At 35.8% G+C, this 20710-nt stretch overlaps 1 protein-coding gene across 1 annotated transcript in view; it reads left to right on the plus strand.

Moving 5' to 3' along the window:
• Positions 1–20710, plus strand: part of NEGR1 (neuronal growth regulator 1) — an 845668-nt gene that overhangs the window by 559516 nt on the left and 265442 nt on the right. Inside the window, exon 4 of the mRNA XM_081056016.1 lies at positions 11437–11568. Coding sequence (XP_080912142.1) covers positions 11437–11568 — 132 coding nt within the window. The remainder of the gene's footprint in view (positions 1–11436; positions 11569–20710) is intronic.

Raw genomic sequence — 20710 nt, forward strand, 5'->3', positions numbered from 1 at the left:
TCTGTTGAGAAATCAGCTGACAATCTTATGAGTGTTCCCTTATAAGTTACTAGTTGTCTTTCTCTTGCTGCTGTTAGGATTTTCTCTTTGTCTTTAACCTTTGCCATTCTAATTATAATGTGTCTTGGTGTGGGCCTGTTTGGGTTCATCTTGTTTGGGATTCTCTGTGCTTCCTAGACTTGTATGTCTGTTTCCTTCTCCAAGTTAGGAAAGTTTTCAGTCATTATTTCTTCAGCTATGTTTTCAATCCCTTGCTTTCTCTCTTATCCTTCTGGTACCCCTATGATGCAAATGTTGTTACGGCTGATGTTGTCCCAGAGATCTCTTAAGTTCTTCACTTCTGACTGGTTCTTTTTTATGATTTCTATGTCCTTTTCTATGCTTGCTATCTCTTTGTTGAAGTTCTCACTAAGTTCCTTGAGAATCCTTATGACCATTGTTTTGAACTGCGTTTCTGGTAGGTTGCTTGCCTCCATTTCATATAGTTCTTTATCAGGAGTTTTCTCCTTTTCTTTCATTTGGAATAGATTTCTTTGTTTCCTCATTTTGGCTGCCTATCTGTGTTTGTTTCTATGTATTAAGTAGGTCTGCCATATCTACCAGTATTTCCAGTTGGCTTTATGAAGTAGGTATCCTATGGGTCCCTGGCACAATCTCCCTGGTCATCTGAGTTTGTTGCTCCAGGAGTGTCCCTTGTGTGGGTTGTGTGTGCCCTCCTTTTATAGTTGAGCCTTGATTGCTACTGGCACATCAGTGAGAAGGATTGACTCTCAGGCTGATTGGCTGTGGCGTTTGGCCACATCCACAGCTTACAGGCTGCTTTGCAAGGGGTTTGCCCCACTGAATGGGACTCACCCTAGTTGACTCTGGTGCCTGTTGCCTGTTTCTGTATGCTGCTAGTGGGGCTAATTAGGTGGTGTTCTGCTGTGGTCTGAGTCCAACCTCCAAGTATGTTGGTTCTGGTGTCTCTAGGGAGGGGCTTCAATATACGCCCAGGTCACCCACTACCTGTGACCAGCCAGTGACTACCTGGTAGGAGCTACAAAGTGATTCACATTTGTTCACTGCCTGTGCTAAAGTTGGAGGCACGTGGGAGAGGGAATGCTACAAACTGAAGATGTCTGCCACCAGTACTAAGCCTGGGGTAGCTCCACATAAAGCCAGGATACCTTGAGGCCTGCTGCCACCTACCAGCTTCCTTAAGGCTCAGTCTTGTGAGGTACAAAAGTTGTGTGAAGCAGTCTCAGGGAGTCACTAGAGTGGGAAGAGTCGTAGTTACCAGAATAACATAGACTCTGGTTTGGTGCCAGTGCTGAGCCTGGAGCTACTCAGAAAAAGCCTCAGAACATACCAAGGCCAGTTGCCACCTGCCTAGGGCCTGCTGGACTCTGATAGCTTTTTGAGAAAGAATATAATGTGAGTGGGGCTGGCTGCTCAAGAGAAAGAGCCTCTGGCATCAGGTGTGCTGAGTGGGGCAGGGTCCCAGTGGCGCTCACCAAGCCAGTTAGATTCATATTTGGCCTGTGGGGGAGGGCTCAACACAGGAAAGATGGTGCCTGCCTACTGGCTGCACAGAAGAAGGACCCCACACAGGGAAAGTGGCCTCGTCCTGAGGCCACATACCTCAGTCTGCCCCTTATATGCCTCCAATGCCCCCTTAGTCACTGTCCCTTTGCCAGAGCCCATGGTGAGTGCCTGCGAGGGAAGGAGTCTATGTGGGGGGGGGGCATTTAAGAGGATGTCTGGGTTTCCCATAGCCTTCTGTCCCACCCAGATATCCAAAATTCTCATTGTTTTTCACAGCCAGATATTGTGGGACTACTCTTCCTGGCACCAGTACTCTAGGCTGGGGCATCTGGTTTGAGGTTGGGGTCCGTTATTCCTCTGGGGGCCAAGATATCCATCCTGATTCTCAACTGCCATATGGAGGTATGGGACCAGCCCACTCTGCATCTCTGTCCCTCCTACCAGTCACAATGTGGTTTCTTCTTTATATCTTTAGTTATAGAACTTCTGTTCAGCCAGACTTCAAATGGTTCTCCAGGTTAATTGTTACATAATTTAGTTGTAATTTTAATTTGTTCATGGTAAGAAGCATGCAGATTGATTATCTACTCCACTGTCTTGGAAGTCTCCTTAAATTTATGTTTCTTAATTTTACTCCCATATTTCAGAGGTAATAATGAATGCAGAAACTTCAAAATTTTCACCACGTTTTTCCTGCTGCCTTTGAAAATTATAGACAAATTACAATTTGTATATGCAAGTAGGACTGCCAAGTCTAATGCAGAACTGTTGTAGGCAGAATAGTGACCCCCATAGATGCCCATACCCCAATCCCTGGGGTCAAAGAGAATTTGAAGATGTAATTAAGGAGATTATCTTGGATCAGACAGGTGGGCTCAGTTTAATCACATGAGTCCTTAAAAGTAGAAGTAAAAGGCAGAAGAGGGGTTCAGAAAGATTAGACAGGAGATGAGTCAGTAGAGATTCAAAGTAGGAGAGACACTTGACCCACTATTTGCTGGCTTGGAAGATGGAGAGAGTGTGTCATAACCCAAGGAAAAAGGGTGTCTCTAAAACGAGGGAATGACCTTCCATCAAGGAAATCAGTATCTCGGTACTACAACAGCAAGCGACTTAATTCTTGCAACAAACTGAATGAGCAAAATAAGCCTTCAGGAAGAAATACTGTACTGCTGACATTTTTGTTTTAGTTCAGTAAAACCCTGTATTAGTTTTAAGTTGTTGCTATAACAAATTACAACCAAGTCAATGATTAAAACAGTACAAATTTGTTATTTTACCCTTCTGTAGGTCAGAAGTCTGGCACTAGTCTCACCAGATTAAAAGCAAAGTGTTGACAAGCTGCATTCCTTTTCGTAAACTCTAGAGGAGAATCAATTTCTTGCTGTCAACTGAGGGTCATTCGCAGTTTCTAGAGGGCACAGCTTTCCTTGGCTTGTTCTTCACTTCCTTCATCTTCAAAGTCAGCAATGGTGATTCGTCATGTCACATCTCTCTGATCCACTCTTCTTCCTTGTTCTTCTACTCTTAAGGACTCGTGATATATTGGGCTCTTCAATATAATCAATTGTACCTTTTCTCAAGGTATTTGACATTAATCACATCTGCAAGTCTCTTTGGCCATGTAAACTAATAGAGTTGCAGATCCCAGTGATTGGGATATGGATATCTTTGGGGTTCCATTATTCCAGTTACCACAGACCTGACCTTGACTTCTGACCTATAGAACTGTAAGATAATAAATTTGTATGGTTTTAAACCTGAAAGTGTGTGATAATTTGTTATAATAACCATAGAAAACTAATACAAGAACCATTAACACCTTTTCAGAGATTAAATTAACATCGATATAGTAGTTTATAGTTCTAAGTGCAAGGGTTACACACATTACCCACTATAGTTCTCACAGTGACTAAGCATTTTTATTATCGCCATGTCCAAAGAGAGTACTAATGCAGCATTTCAGTGGTATGCAGATTGGACATGCAGGATTTGGAATTAGTTCTGAGCATCGTATCTGTCAATGGGTCCATTGGCAAGAAATGTAGCATCTTTAAATACTAGAATCTTATTATATATAATGGAAATATCTCATCTGGTTGCCAAAGGTTAACTGAGGAATTCATATTAAAAGCAATTAACATGATACCTTATAGACAATAAGGAATCAATAAAAGATAAATATTATGGTATTTTTATTTATGGTGGTATGGTTAATAATTATTTAAATTAGATTAATCGACTTTCTCTAATGAAGTGTCAAATTTTCTGGACTTTCTACTATGTTATCTTTCTTTAATCATATAGTCAACAAATAAGTATAAAGCCCATACTAAATACAGAATAACATGTAGCCTTTTATATCATATAACTTACAGTGTAACAGGAAATATAAATATTTTAAAAGTTGATAATTATTGAATAGGCAATATCAAGCATGTATATGCCATGTAATATTAGTGCAAGTTTTTGTCGTTTGTTTGTTTTTTAAAAATATGTAACTACCATGGAACTACTAAACGGAATAGTGAGTAAATCAAGAAAGATTTCTCAGAGGAGATATTGCTTTAAAAGACCTAAAGGATGTGAAGAAATTATTAGGGTGAATTGAAGGATAAAGTGTTCCAATGGCAGGAATCAACTGTGTAAGGATAAAGCCGGCCAAAAGGATTCTAGTCTCAGCCTACAAGTCCCATCAGAAACTCAAAGCTAAGTCATAATTGAATGCTGTATTTTAGACCATAGATTATTCAACAATGTGTGTGTGTGTGTGTGTGTGTGTGTATACAGGCACACACACACACATACATAAACATACTTATGTACCAGGGGTGCCAAAAAAAATGTGTACAAATGGACACTTTGATCAATGTTGTTCAAGCAGTAGTTTGCCATAATCTGAAGCGTCTGGATGCTGAAGGTAACTACTTTGAGCACCTCTTGTAATTGCAGTAGTTAAATGTGACTTATATTCATCTTTTGTTACTGGTATATATGGAGTATTACAATTTTAATAGTTTTTTCCTTTCTTAAATGCATATACATCTTTTTGGCACCATATATATGTGTTTGTATATATATGTATATGTATATATATATATATATACACACACACATATATGTGTGTGTGTATATATACACATACATATATATACACACATACATATATATACACATACATATATATATATATACATATATAAATAAAATATAGCTATATATGATATGACATAGGGAATGTAGTCAATAATATTGTAATAATTATATACAGTGTCAGATGGGTAATAGACTTATTGGGGTTATTACTTTGTGAGGTGTGTAAATGTCTAATCACTATGTTGTTTTGTACACCTGAAACTGAAAAAAAAAGATAGGTACTCCATATGATATACAATAGTTACATATGAATATATATATATATATATATATATATATATGAAGGAAAGAAGTGAATCAAGAAGGTTAAATTGTCCTTGGGAATCAGGCAGAGAGAAAGTGACCCCAACATGAGATCAACTCTCAGTTGCACCTACAGATCTCCAAAGCAGATGTGTTTACTGATCTCCTACAGTGATATGAGAACTGAACTAGTCATTACTATTAACACCACTTGAACGACATCCTTATTTTCACTTCTGATTCAATTTGAATATCATGTTAAGACAGAAGCATTAATCCTTGACTATAGTAACCTCTCACCATGGAAACAATATTTATCTAAATCAACCTCCCTGGCATGCCTAAACCTGTGCATCATAATAACAGCTAATATGTTTTTTAAATCCCTATGAGGTGTTCTAAGTACTTTATTTGTATTAACCCACTTAATCTTCACAGCATCCATGAGGCAGGTTCTGTTATACCCAGACATAACAGATGAGTAAACTAAAGGTTAAATACCTGTATAATGTCACATTGCTATTAAATGTCAGAGTTGGGATTTGAAGCCAGACAGACTAGTTCTAGAGCCACTTCCCTAACCACTCAGTATGATACAGTCCACAGAAGATATATTCGCAAGGTTGCAAATATGTTGTTGAATAAAAAGCTCACAGGAAATAATTACAATCATGATTGTAAATGAACCATTCAAGGCTATTTTAGAAATTCAGTTGCAGAGTACCATCTAGTAATAAATGGCTATGAGACCCGAACAAAATATATTCCTGCAGGGGATCCTTAAAAAGTGGATGACTGTTTCTGAGCAAGGGTCTTGGAAAATGGTTGAAATGACTCTGCAAAACAGTATGCCATCACTGGCATGGCATCTGAGTATGTACATTCAGAGATCAGTGACTGAGACACAGGATCTCCTAGAAGAGGGTTGAGAATCACTTACGAGGCAAAATTGACAGGACACAGTGACTAATGGTTGCATGGACTGAGATAAAGGTATTGTTAAAATTACTACTGAGGTTTCTGGCTTGAGCAACTGATGATTAAGCACTCACAGGAGGAGTTGCAGATATGACAGGAAGGTAGGTTAGGTTTGCTTTTGTGTTGACTTTGAGATGCCCGAGAGTCATCCAAGTGATGTCCAGTTGAATATATGTGTCTAAGTTTCAAAATATAGATATGGACTAAGTAGACCAAAGGAGATGTATCAATATATAAATAATAATGAAATGTAAATGAATGAACAAGTAGTGTCATCAGTGAGAGAGAAAACAAGTCTTAGGACAGAAGTAACATCTGAGAGATATGAAAATGTGAAAGGTTTTGAAAAAATGAAAAGAAATGGCCAGAGATGTGAGAGGAAAATTAGTGAAGGAAGTTTTATTAATTAAAGGAAGCAAGATTTATTTTGTCAAATAATTTTTCTGAAACATATTAGTACTTTGTAGAAATATGAAGCTATTGCTAACAAGTTTTATATGCAGTATAAAGAATGTTCATATGCCTTACCAAACCAGAACACCAAATCTAAATACCGTTTTAGTAGCCCATATAGAACTCCTCCTGGCCAGGTTGTTATCAGAAGTCTGTATCAGAGAGATATTAAAAAGCATGGCTACATCCCATTTTCCAGCTTTCTCTTTGAAGATGGTGATAATAGTGGCATTATTGAAAGCTTGCAAAGACTCTTCAGTTCTTCTTTTTTTTTTCAGAAAAGTCTGTGCCTGGAAGAGACTACGCACAAAAGAAAACTGTTGTTTAGATAACAGGCAGTACTTTTTTATTTTATTTTTTTTACTCTCAGGTGTACAAAACAACATAGTGATTAGACATTTATATACCTCACAAAGTGATAACCCCAACAAATCTATTACCCGTCTGACACTGTACATACTTATTACAATGTTATTGACTGTATTCCCTATGCTGTACTTTATACCCCTGTGACTTTCTTAATTATAGTTTGCATTCAATATTATTTTATATTAGTTTCAGTTGTACAGCAGAGTGGTTAGATTTTATATATTTTATGAAGTGATCCTCCTGATAAATCTAGTACCCATTTGACGCTATGCATAGTTTTTACAAAATTATTGAATATATTCCTTATACTGCTCTTTACATCTCTGTGGCTATTCTGTAACTATCAATTTGTACGTCTTAATTCCTTTACCCTTCTCACCCAGCCTCCCAGCCCCCCTCCATCTAGTAATCATCATTTTCTTCTCTGTATCTGAGTCTGTTTCTGTTTTGTTTGTTCATTTATTTTGTTCTTTAGATTCTACATATAAGTGGTATTTGTCTTTCTCAGTCTGACTTATTTCACTTAGCATAATACTCTCTAGGTGTATCTATGTTTTCACAAATGGTAAGATTTTGTTCTTTTTATGATAGAGTAATATTCCATTGTATATATGTACCACAATTTCTTTATCTTTTTTCTTCAAATTATATTTAAAATGTTTGTTAGTTTTTATATTTTTAAAAGGATCTATGATCTGTACAGTCTGTTCTTACTACTGCCATTACCTATCACTTCAGGATGTCAGAAAAGATGATAATTCTTTTTAAAGTTATTTCCCTTCTTCACAATTCTGAAGAGAAGTGGCGGTTTCTTTGAATGTAAGTGTTTAATTTAGATTCTCTGTGGTCTATCCTTACAAGACTTTGTTCATTCATCTATAAATGTATTTATAAATATTTACCAAGAGTATGATAGTTCAGGCATTATGCTAGAGCTAGGGACACAGAGATGAACAAAACAGGAGCTGTCACTGCACTCACACACAGTGGTAAAACTGTGACCAGAAAAGGGCTGACATGTTACAAAGTATTTATATCTCATCAACATTTATAATCGATACCCTAAGAAATAGAAATATTACACAATGTTTTTATAATTCATCTAGATGTATAAGTAGTACCCTAAAGTGTTACATATCCTCACAAACATTTAGTCTTGGCTTTGGTGATAGTCCTCACGCCTTTAGCTCCCTATATCACTTCGGTCTTGGTCTTTCCACTCCATGTTGGGGGATTAGTTGAGTTATATTACATGAACTTCAATGTTCTTTGCTGCATTTTAATATACGATGCCCAAATCCTCTCCCCTTGTGAGGGGAGTAAGGGGAAAAGAAGGCAATCCAGCCAACTGGAAAAGACAGGGTAGTTTTCCTTGAGTCAAAAACTCAAGGAAAGGTGAAGAATTACTATTAGGGAAAACAGAGGACAACAAAAACCAAAGAGAAAGCCAAGCAAATTACAGACACATAGTAAACCACAGAATTTAAATCCTGGGCAACTCAAAGTTTCAAATCTGAAATTTAAGACTGAGAACAGAGCAAGGATGAATTCAGGATGGAAATAGCTATTTGGAGAGAGAGAGAGACAGACAGAGAGAGACAGAGAGAGACAGAGAGACAGAGAGAATTATTGGAGCATATCTTTTGGGAGAGCTGATGCATGGTGAATGGAAGTAACAGTATGGCTTAAAAACCAGGAATCCAGTGGGAAAAATTAAGATGTTAACCATGAATTTATATTTTTTCCCAAGTGTCTTTATATTAGTGTTTTGTCATTGATAATACTATTGGCAATACCATCCAATGACTGGTTCTGTAGCCATTAAGTAATACAATGCATACATATTTACTGGGGATTCTGGTAGTTGTAAATAGGGACACTGTTCTGTGGCAGAGTCGAGATGTATCTCTAAATTTAGTTAGGTAGATTGGGCAGTGAACTCTACGGACAAATGTCCAATAGATATAAATGGTACTCCCTGGAGTTGAGTGATATAGTTGTCCTGATATTGGTGACATTTTTGTTATGCATCATCTTGTAGTGGCTCTCAATATTTCAGAGCCTGCCATTTACCCATTTAAGAGAGAGAGAAAAATTCTTCCTTCTACCTTAAGTTCTGGAACTTACTGTTTCTGTCTTTTCGTTATACTTTTTGTTTCTGGTAGACATACAAATCTAATGTGCCTCTTCCTATCTTTAAATACTTTAAGAACAATTGGTCATATGTCTGCAATGTTTAAATGCCAAAAAAAAAAATACATAAACTCATACATGCCATGTTTAGTGCTTATTTAAGAATTAGATAATACTTGATTATTCACATAGGTATAATACATGCCTATTATCCAAAGGATGCATTTTGGGGAATACAATTTCTCAAAATTATGTCAGTACACAAAATAGGAATATTCAAGTAACATTTTAATATTGAAAATAAGTTAAACCCTAATACATTTGTTTTTACAAAGTTTTGCAATAGTATGCTTTTTAACTAGTGATTGGCTTCATTTTTACTGCTCAGCTAGGTAGTTTAATTTTAATATAGTATGTCATTTCTTCCCATGCTTTAATTTCCATTTAGTATTGCCCTATATAATTCAAGTTGTACTTAAAAAATTCATGGATGTTAATAAGGAATTTGTCATCCTTATATCCCAATAGTTTTTACATACACATTTAAGCCTAAATTATATCTTCATTGAAAGGGTGAAAATAAGAGAAATAAAAGGGAACAATAGAAAATCACCATTATACTTGTATATTGAGTCAGATAAGGCCACTAGGTTAAACTGAAAAAGTGATTACAAAATCAGATTTTTAGAATATGGCCTTTGGAGACAAGTGATGCTTTGTAAGCATACTTCTTACACCTGAAATAGTTTATAAGCCAACCGCCATCTGAGAAGTACAACTCTCCCTATCTATAACTTGTGATCAGCCAGAAAAAATAAAGAAATGACTTAATCATATATATCCTAAATACTCCAAGTTGAAATTAACAAAGTCATAGTTGCCTGCAAGACAGACAGTGTGGCAGTTGATATAGGCCGAGATAATGCAGCCCGCAGGAAAGAAAAATAAATTTTAAATGACATGGATTTTAGATTGTAGTACCATAAATAAATTTCAATTTGTTTTGTTCATACTGTGTTTCCTCGAAAATAAGACCTAGCCGGACCATCAGCTCTAATGTGTCTTTCAAAAATTAATGTAAGACCCAGTCTTATAAAATAAGACTTATAAGACTGGGTCTTATATAATATAATGCAATATAAGACCAGGTCTTATAATATTTATAATATAATATAATATAATATAACATAACATAATGTAACATAATATAATATAATACCCGGTCTTATATAAGACTGTGTCTTATATTTATTTTTGCTCCAAAAGATGCATTACAGCTGATTGTCCGGCTAGGTCTTATTTTCAGGGATGCACAGTATAAACTTCAATTTTCTTACTAGTTTGTTTTTTTTTCCTTTTTTTAATAATACAGTTCACATTTCTTTTTATTTTTTTTAAATTAGTTTCAGGTGTATGAAACAATGTAATAGTTAGAAGTTTATACCCCTCACAAAGTGATAACCTCCTCCTCCAATCTACCACCCCTCTGACATCATATGTAGTAGCTGTTACAACTCCACTGACTCTATTCCCTATCTATAATGTCAACATTGTTATAATAGTTTAGGTGAGAGAATGAGATAAAAACAAAAGGTTGATTTTGAAAACAAACTATTTAATGGAATCATTGTTTCATTTTCCAGTTCTCTTTGGTATGTCTTGTAATGTGATTTTTCAAGACCTGTGCCAGGAGGGGAAAGGGTGCTCCCTAAGGAAATTCACATAGGTCCTTTGCCATATCTCTGAGAATACGACTTTTCCTGCCCAATGATTATCTGCTTACAAATAAATAAAAATTCCATTACTTCAGAAAGAGTCTTTTTTCAAATCTCATTTCAGGATATTCTTGCATCTGTGATTATGCTTTTGTATTTTTAATCTGCTATTTTTAGTCAAAAATAATGTTTTCCCTTGAATATTAGAAAATAAAGATACTTTCGTTGGTTTTTACAACTACTTACTTTTAGTTTGAGAGTCATAAAGCTTTTTTTTCTGAGGTTTATTGGGTGAGTTATATATAGTATATGCAGTGTACCTCTCTTGGAAACATTAATAATTTTGGAAAGTGAAACATGGCAATGGTTTAATATATCTTTGTATATTTATCAAGCCACCTGGCTTGAAACCTTCATAATGAGTATGAGATTTCCCCAGCAGAAAAGTAACATTTAGTTAGGTTAAGCGTCATGTTGCTAGCTTACAGTGGGTCAAAGTCAACACATACCAACTCACATTAGTGAATTTCACCTACACGGCTAGGAGGTTGTTGAACTCAGTGACAGAAATGTGCAGAGCTCTATTTGATGTGTGATGAGGTTAGGAGACCACAATCAATTAAAAAGAACACATGTACATCCTCTTCTGGGGAAACAGTTGTTATAGTTTCCCTTGTTCTGTTTCTGCTTTTCTCTCTGACTTTTCCTCTGAACATAGGAGAACAAAGGGTTTAATAATTCCCCAGTTTCATTTGGAATTGTTTTGTCAGCAATATCTAATAGGAAGACATGAGATTGTTGTTTTACTTGTATGAAGCCTCCAGTGGCTACAGTTAAACCTGCTGTACTTTTTTTCTTGCAGCAAAACCATTTGAAAATGGACAATATTTGGACATTTATGGAATTACCAGGGACCAGGCTGGAGAATACGAATGCAGTGCAGAAAATGACGTGTCATTCCCAGATGTGAAAAAAGTAAAAGTTGTCGTAAACTGTAAGTCCCATCACCTTTTATCAATATTACCTCAGAGAAAAGATAAACCACCTGAAAAATACTGTCTGAAATTTATGTTGCTGATTTTTTTAAGAGGTGGTCTGTCTATTGATAAAGACCACCTGTTGATAGTGAAAATGTGCATATGTTAGAATATTAGTCAAATTGTTTATGTAACATCAGTTGATCCAAATAATCCCACAATAATTCAGTTTAATGTGCAGATGGAGATGTTTCCAATATCATCCTAGTCCCTGCCATTCTAAACTGTGGTATCCTTATCTCTAAAGCACTGTAGGCACATGATGTTTTCTTCATTTTCATAGGTTTCGCCTGGAGTATATTTTGACTGAATTTAAGTGTGAAAAGTTTCATCAAAACTGATGCAAATGAAGTATACTGGTCTGTACTCAAAGAGAAATGCTGTTACTGTAATGCTCCTATTACTTAGGTTATTTAATTCTATTTACTTTGGAAATTTTTTTTAATAGTTATGCATTTATCATTTATGTCCCTCACACAGTGACAACCCCTTCCCCCACCCACTACGCCTCTGACATCACATACAGCCATTACATTTCCACTGTCTCTATTCCTAATGCTGTACTCTGCTTCTTGTTACCATATATATATATATATATATATATATAAAATTGTAGTTGACATTTATTATTGTTCAGCTTCTGCTTCAGGTGTACAGTGCAGTAATCAGGCATCTACATCATCCCTGAGGTGGTCTCCCTAATGAGACAAGTGTCCATCGGATGCCCTACAAAATCTTTACAACATTATTGATTACAGTCCCCAAAATGAATTTTGTATCCCCGTGGCAATCTTGTGGTTACCGACTGTGCTTTCTAATCTTTTCACCTCCCTTCTTATCCCCACCCCCCGTGCCATCTAGCAAGCCATCAGCAACCCTTTGAAGGTGTGCTCTATGTGTCTGAGACTGTTTCTGATTCGTTCATTCATTTATTCTTTTCTTTAGATTCCACATATAAGTGAGATCATATGGTACTTGTCTTTCTCTGTCTGACTTATTTCACTTAACATAATGTTCTCTAGGTCCATCCATGTTGTTGCAAATGGTAAGATTTCTTTCTTCTTTATGGCTACATTGTATAAATGTACCACAGCTTCTTAATCCAGTTGTCTACCATGGACAGTTCTGTTGTTTCCATGTCTTGGCTATTGTGTGTAGTGCTGCAATAAACATAGGGGTGCATACATTTTTTTGAATTAGAGTTTTGGATTTCTCCGGATAGATACCTAGGAGTGGAATTGCTGGATCATAAGGTAGTTCCACTTTCAGATTTTTGAGATACCTCCATACTGTTTTCCATAGTGGCTGCACCAATCTGCAATCCCACCAACAGTGCACAAGGGTTCCCTTTTCTCCACATCCTCACCAGCACTTGTTGTTTGTTGATTTATTAATGATAGCCATTTTGACCAGGGTGAGGTGGTATCTTTTTGTGGTTTTTATTTGCATTTCTGTAATGATTAGTGAGGCTGAATATTTTTTCACGTCTGTTTGCCATCTGTATGTCCTTTTTAGAAAAATGTTTTTTCATGTCCTCTGCCCATTTTTAATTGAGTTGTTTGGTTTTTTGGAGTTGAATTGAGTGAGATTTTTAATAAATTTGGGATTTAACCGCTTATCGGATATATCATTGGCAAATATCTTCTCCCATTCAGTAGGATCCCTTTTTGTTTTATTGATGGTTTTCTTTGCTGTGAAAAAACTTTTTAGTTTGATGTAATCCCACATGTTTATTTTTTCTCTTACTTCCTTTGCCCGAGGGGATATATCAGTAAAAATCTTACTCCGGGTAATGTCTGTGAAGTTTCTTCCTATATTTTCTTCTAGGTATTTTATGGTTTCAGATCTTACATATAAGTCTTTAAGCCATTTTGAATTTATTCTTGTATATGGTGTAAAGAGATAGTCCAGCTTTATTTTTTTTGCGTATGTCTGTCCAGCTTTCCCAGCACCATTTATTGAATAGACTGTCTTTACCCCACCATAGATTATTACTTCCATTGTTGTAGATTAAATGATCATGTAAGTATGGATTTATTTCTGGGCTCTCTATTTTGTTCCATTGATCTATATGTCTGTGTTTATGCCAGTACCATGCTGTTTCGATTACTATATTTGTAGTATAATTTGATATCAGGTATCATTATACCTCCCACTTTGTTCTCATTTCTCAAGATTCTCGAGGCTATCCGGGGTCTTTTATTACTTTGGAAAATATTGAGAAAATGAGGAATGTTCCTATAAACATCATTATTAGGAAGTTAGAATAGTAAGAGATATCTGCAGACTATCAATGTTATCATGTTCCTCCCTTTCTCTGAATGCATCCCAAAACACTGATGTAGGACATTTTTTCATTAACATCTTATTTTTGTATTTTAGGGTCTCAACAGTAATGACTGCAATAGTCTTTACTTTTAAAAAGTAACCATTTAGCCTATCTCTCAAATATGTTCATATTACTTAACTTACCCAAATAAAGTACTTTTGGGATAACAATTTTACCAAGAGTGTTTAGCTATTTTTTTATTCCATTTATATATGAACCTATAGATGGCCATTGCTAATAATGCATACATAGTTTTATACCCTAGAACAGAAGAAACTGTCCCAAAATTCTAAAACAAAACAGTTTTTTTTTTCATACTAATATGAGTCTTTCAGTTTCATGGGCCAAAAGCAACTATCGAAACTCTCCTGGCAGTTGAGCATCAGCCAAGGAAAATCACTGTCATCAACTAATGTTTATTAGTGACTAATCTATTTGGGGTGGAACTATCTCTGTTGGACTAAGCAAATGTACATAATATAGATCAAGAGGCAGTTTTGGGTGCAGAGTTGCTCATATAATGTTCTGCAGACAAACTTTAGGAGATTCACCCAAGAAGCTCATTAAAATTAGAAAATGTCTCTGTCTCACATCAACCCTACTGAATCAAAATCCTTGGGGTATAGGGCTTGGAAATCTACATTTATAAGTTGTCATTGATTCTCAGGCCTCTTGTTGCAGAGGGCTGTTGCTCATCCCTCTGGAACTCTCTGAAATTAGAGGTAATAAGTAATTAAAAAACCATATTTATCAGAATATGAGTCTACTGATTTTATTGCTTGCTGTCAGGAAGGTAGATGAGAAACAGAAGTAGGAGGAAGTAATATTTTTAGCAGTGAGCCCTAAAAATGAAAAGGTAAAGTCAAACTGTCAAATTAGCAAGGCACCCAGGCCAACAAGGCAGCCCACTCTCAAACCCTCAGATCAAGTCAGTCTCTAAAATGAGGTCACCACAGGGTATAGACTTAAAAATACAAGTGCTGTCAGGATTCTCATGAGCCCATATTCAGTATATAATCCATACTTCCTTTGTATTCACACTTTCTTTTTTATCCTTCTTATCCCTCTGACTTTAGTTCATTGGCACTTAGTATTTAATCTAAGTCTGTTTTGTTTTTGTTCTGGACAAGTGGGGACCTTAGAGTGGGAAAGGTCAACGAGGGAGGCAGAAATTTGGACAGAACCTGAATTGAAAAATGATTTAGATGACCAACCAATGAGTCATCTTCTCTAGGATCTGGGTGGAAATCGACTCTTTATATAAAACAGAACAACAGAAACTGGGAGAACACGATGTCAAGAACTGTGGAGAATAAGCCACAGTTTCATGGATGCCCGCAGAAGGCAGAGACAAAGGGCAGTTTATTACTCACAGCAATAGCAGTAGCCAGAGTATTGTCATCTCCTTGCATCAGTTCCTCAAGCCCCAATTACTGCAAGGTTGTACGATGAGGCTTAGGTGACACCTACACACACAGTAGGTTTATGCCGTCGCTGAGGCTCCCTGAGCTTAGAAAACTCGATTTATTTTATTTAATGGCAGCAAGCAAAGCTGCCCTTTGCCGCAGAGGGAGAAATTATCTTTATTATACTGGACTGTAAACAAACCTGCCCTTTGCTCCATAGGGAGAACTACTTCTTCTGTCTTCCAGACTTTTCACTATATAAGCATTCTTGAAAAGATCGTCAGGAACAAAAGCTGTCAGTGCCTCTGCTCACAAGACATGCAGAAACACAAGAGACCCACGGGGAATTGTTTTCCAACACAGAATGGGAGCAGAAAACTTTAAAGCAGAGCCCAGACACATTTCATCAGCGGAATAGCATGCTTCAGTGGCTTTGGTAGGGTGTCAGACATCTAATGATAGGTAGGAAAGAAGACTTTGTTAACCAACTTTAACTTAAGAAGGAAAATAGGAAAGAAAAAGGGAAAAGTAAAAACAAGAAAGTTAAGGAGATACTTTTAAAATCAGAACACAGAAAACCTTTTTTAAGAACTAATTTCAAAGGACAGTCCTACCTGGATATTGTGATACACACGTGACAGTAATGTAGCTTACACTAAAAAATGGACCCCACAGCATTTGTAATGGTTTTAAACAATGAATTTCATCTCTGTTCCTTCCCAAATTATACCTATGATAGCTCACATATTTCTAATGGTGCCAGAAAGAATTGTATTTAATACTGATTGATCGATTACATTCACCTCTCTTGAATCAGTATTATATGTAAGAGATGAGATTTGTCAAGACCTAAATTTTGCCTTTATTTGGAAATTTATGTCACACATATACCGGTGGACTCTAAGTCCTATTAGGTGTGTATATGTTCCTGGTTATGAGGACGTGTAAAAGTGTTAATTTTGTGAACTTGCCCCTTTGAATGTCAAAAACTGAGTACTACCTGTGGATTTTACTGAGCTGATTTCCCAGAGGAAATTAGCCAAAGCTGGCTTAACAAACTTTAGTTTGTCAAAGCCAAAACTTGGGCACTTGGGTCTGTTACCAGCACAGGCCATACATCCCCTGCTAACCTGAAGAGGACCATGGCACATTCAAGGCAGCCCTCCTTTTCATTGTTGTTAATTGGTATTGATTGTGCTTATAGAACCGCCATAGCGTTGTGACTTATAATTTAAAGAGAAACTCTGTCCTTTTTCCCAAATAGGGTTCAAGATGAAATGTAATAAGTTTTCATAAGCTCTGGTAGATTTAGTTATGTGGTAAATCAATTGAAGAGAGACTGAGTTAGGTTCCCTGCAAGTTAGAAATGTATAATGTTTTACCATTCGTCTCACATGTCTGGCACATTCACTATATATGAAACATATGCATACAATAAATAAATAACATCGTATTTGCCACATACTTCATACTTATAGCACTTTGTGTGAATTTGTATTCAATTTAATTAAACAGCAGTTTAGTGAAATGACTTATTTTATGTAGATCAGGCTGTTCATTATTTTAATAAATCAGTTAATTTTGAGTTATTTACAGATTTTGTAGGTGATTATTCTCTTTGTCTTTATCTGTATTTTCTTTTCTGAGTATAAATATATATATATATATAAATTTATTTATATATATATATATATGCACACACCTAACACATATATATGTAAGTAGGTATACATATTTCTTGTCAACTCGAAAAACAAACTAAAATAATACAAGGAATCATGACAGTTATCATAATCAGATTTTGAGAGATTAATACACTTACAGCACAAGAGAGAAAAAAATGTGGACCAGCTGATTAGGTAAGCCAGAGGGAGCTAGTAGATTACAGTTGGACAGATTCTCTGTTTTATTTGCATTTGTATTCCATCTCTAGAAGTGGCCTAGAGGATACTAGTTTCATATTTTTTATTGTTAATTAAAAAAATGGAAAATTAATGATTTAGAAAGCCTGTGGGATCAATTAAATCGGGAAAAATAGGAACCCGTGAAGGTCTCTTTAGGAAAGGAGAGATTAGAGTCTAGAAAGTCAGCAAAGTTGACACGTTGGAAGCTCAATCTAGAATCTGGAAAATGTAGCCTGTCACAGACTCGTCAAATGATGTAGCTCTCTATAGAAAAGCAGAATCCCAGATAGTAGAAATCAGGAAAGCCTGCACCTGGCCCTTCAAAATGAATGCTGCTAGTAAAAGAGGTTAGGTGTTCTGATCCTGTGACAGGGGCTGTTTTTCTCCACACTATTTACATCTATTCTTGCAGTTAAGAGTAACTGTTTTGGAAATGTGGGCCTTATAGACAAAAATAATTTATTTGAACCCTTGTTCTATACTTTACGGGGCTTTGATAGCTTGGGAAATCACTTTCCTTTTCTGAATCTCAATTTCCAATTCTGTACATATAATACATAATTTTCAGAGTTTGGGTAAAGATTAAAAATAAGATGATGTACATAAAAATGAGATGATATATCTGTCATAGTTCCTGGCTCACTGTAGGGGATTAAAGAAAGTCTCAGCCTCTCTCTCTCTCTCTCTCTCTCTCTCTCTCTCTCTCTCTCTCTCTTTCTCTCTCTCTGCGCACAAGTGCATGCATGCGCATTTACTCTAGAATGTAAGTTCTATGCAGTAAAGGGTCTTCCTTTCCTTTGTACAATGATGTGTTCCTGTTACGTAGAGCAGCACCTGGTCCATAGGAGGCAACCAAAAAACACAGTCATTGAGTGAATTAATTATTTAAAAAGACAAGCATTCTTTAAGTGAATTATTCTACTAGACAGAACAGGAAGGAGATACTAGGTTTGCTCCACAATTACATTTTTCATTCTCCCTGGACAATAAATAAATGGTCTGTTTACTAAGTTACTTCTGATACCATTTTTTTTACCAAAATTTTCAGGTGTATTCAGTAAAGATAACCTATAAATAACTAACCTAAATAACTCACTTAAAGGTAACTAAAATAAAGATAGTGTTTTTACTCAGAGAAGGGAAGCACTGATTTTTTTTATAGATAAGAAAATTGAGGTTCAGGGAAATTAAAACATTTGATAACTACCCTGATTTTCAAGAACAAAACAGACATGAATAACATAAGGTATTAATTAATCATAACAAATATAAAGTCAAGAGATTAAGATAAAAAGAGGTCCAGATATTATTTCAGTTTTCACTCATGACAGTCAGATTTATGTTTTGATCATTCTACTTGGTATGAGAAATTCTTTTGCTCACTCAATTTCCAGTGACAAAAGAACTGAGTACTTTTTCCTATGGTCAAACAATAAAGATATTTTTTCAGATGCACTGCAAACTAAGCTTTTATACAATAAATCACAGGCTCATATTTGTGCATTATTTTTCATCTGATACATATTTATGCAAATGTACACTATCTTTTTCAATATAACTAGCTCCAAATATGTAGAATGTACCAATTTGTATAACTTAGTGCAATTGTATCAAAGCCTGAAATGAGGAGCCACCGGGGAGAGGTAGGAGGAGGAGGAGGAGGCTACTAAGGAAATGACCAGTTTTCTTTGGCTGTTATAAAGTTTTCTCCAAAACCTTGGGCAAATCAGGCAGGCATGTCAGAATTAAGACTAGAAGAAATTGCGTATTACAAATAGCTATCCCTTACATAAAGAGAAAATCTCTACATTCAGAGTTGGAGTGGGGACCAGAAGAAAAATGGTGTTATGTGAATTCGTAATGATCACCTTACCTTTTATTTCTGGCTCCATTTTATGCCCTTATCTCTACTTTCCATTTAGCTCATCTTTCCCATCTGCTTATAATTTAGGCTACTCTCCTATACTTTATATTCTTTATAAGGTAATTAACACTTCTTTGGAACAACTCAGGGCATAAATAATGCATATAGTTGTCTTCTAAATAAAGTACGAGTTTATATCCCATTTCTACAGTAATAACAAGGCACTTCCATAAATCTACATTTATATATGTATTTATTTACCTATTTACTTATTGCTTACGTGAGACTATCAAGGTGTTTGGATCTGGGATACTGGTCTTCAAGTTCACCATCTAGGAAAGGAAAAAGACTAAAGAAACACATAGTTACACTACAGTGTGACATGAGAAACCAACTATAAGGTGCTATACTACACAAGGCTATAAGACAGGCATCAAACCCAGCCTTGGGGTATCATGGGAAGCTTCTAAGAGGCCTTGACCCTGCTGGTGTCTGAAGGACAAAATTGAATTCCACAGATATTTTTATTTTAAAAAGGAGAAACCAAAGAGAAGAGCGGCCTCCAAGATAGAAGCAGCAGCATTTTCTTAGCCCCACAGAAATTAGGGGACAAGACACTGCTTGAGTTATCAGGCTGCAGTGAGCTGGAGGAGACCAAAAAGATAAACAGAAAAAAATGTGGGTACTTTAGAGGAAGGTGAGGCCAGATTAGATGGGAGTTCATGAATTTTCATAGGCAGACATAGATCCAGCACAAAGTTATCCATCAAAGAATAACTTTGAGATGATAGAACTATTCGAGGATGCATCTGAATATTAAAGAAATGTATTTAAATATTTTTTATTTCCTCCATTCATGGAGTACACTTGGAAGATTTCTGTTTTGTTATGGCAAGGACAAAGGAAAGGATTAAAATGATATCCAGCTAAAAGATATGAGGAGTTAAGAAATTTGAAGGAAACTCCCTATAGGTATTGAACACTGAGTGTTAGAAACATATGGATAATTGCCCAGAAAATATATTTTTAAATAAAACATTTCTCCTCAATAGCACAGCATAAAAATCTAAGAATTAAACCTTTTCTTTTCACCTTGGGACTTTCATGGTATAAATAGTTCAGACTTAATTGTATGGTTTATATAATCCCTGAGTTGAAGTAAAACTGTGTTATTAAACATGCAGTTAAGGAATACATGATTTCTTCTACTGAGGGAGACATAATCAGTCCTTTGTTTTAAATCTTAGACATACACTTCAATTAATGACTAGTGTGCCGAGGTTATTTTTACTTAATGAGTCTGCTACCCAATTTAACTTAAATGTATCCTTCCATACTTTTATTTTGGTTTTGAGAGATGTTTTAATGTTAAAAGTCTATGAATAATTTTTCACCCTTTTGTTCATGGAATATCAAAATGCATCTGCAGTAACCATATGTTCATTTTTTATCCCTATTTTTTTAAAGTGGAAGATGAAACAATGTTCTTGTTTTAACACATGAGCAAAACGTTGAGTCATTTATTTTGTTTCGTTTATAGTTTTTTCTAGGTATAAAGTAATGGGTAAAATAGAGTCTGACCATCAGCTAGCAGTA

The sequence above is a fragment of the Rhinolophus hipposideros genome (genome assembly GCF_964194185.1).
Source record: "Rhinolophus hipposideros genome assembly, chromosome: 8".
In the NCBI taxonomy this organism is placed as follows: domain Eukaryota; kingdom Metazoa; phylum Chordata; class Mammalia; order Chiroptera; family Rhinolophidae; genus Rhinolophus; species Rhinolophus hipposideros.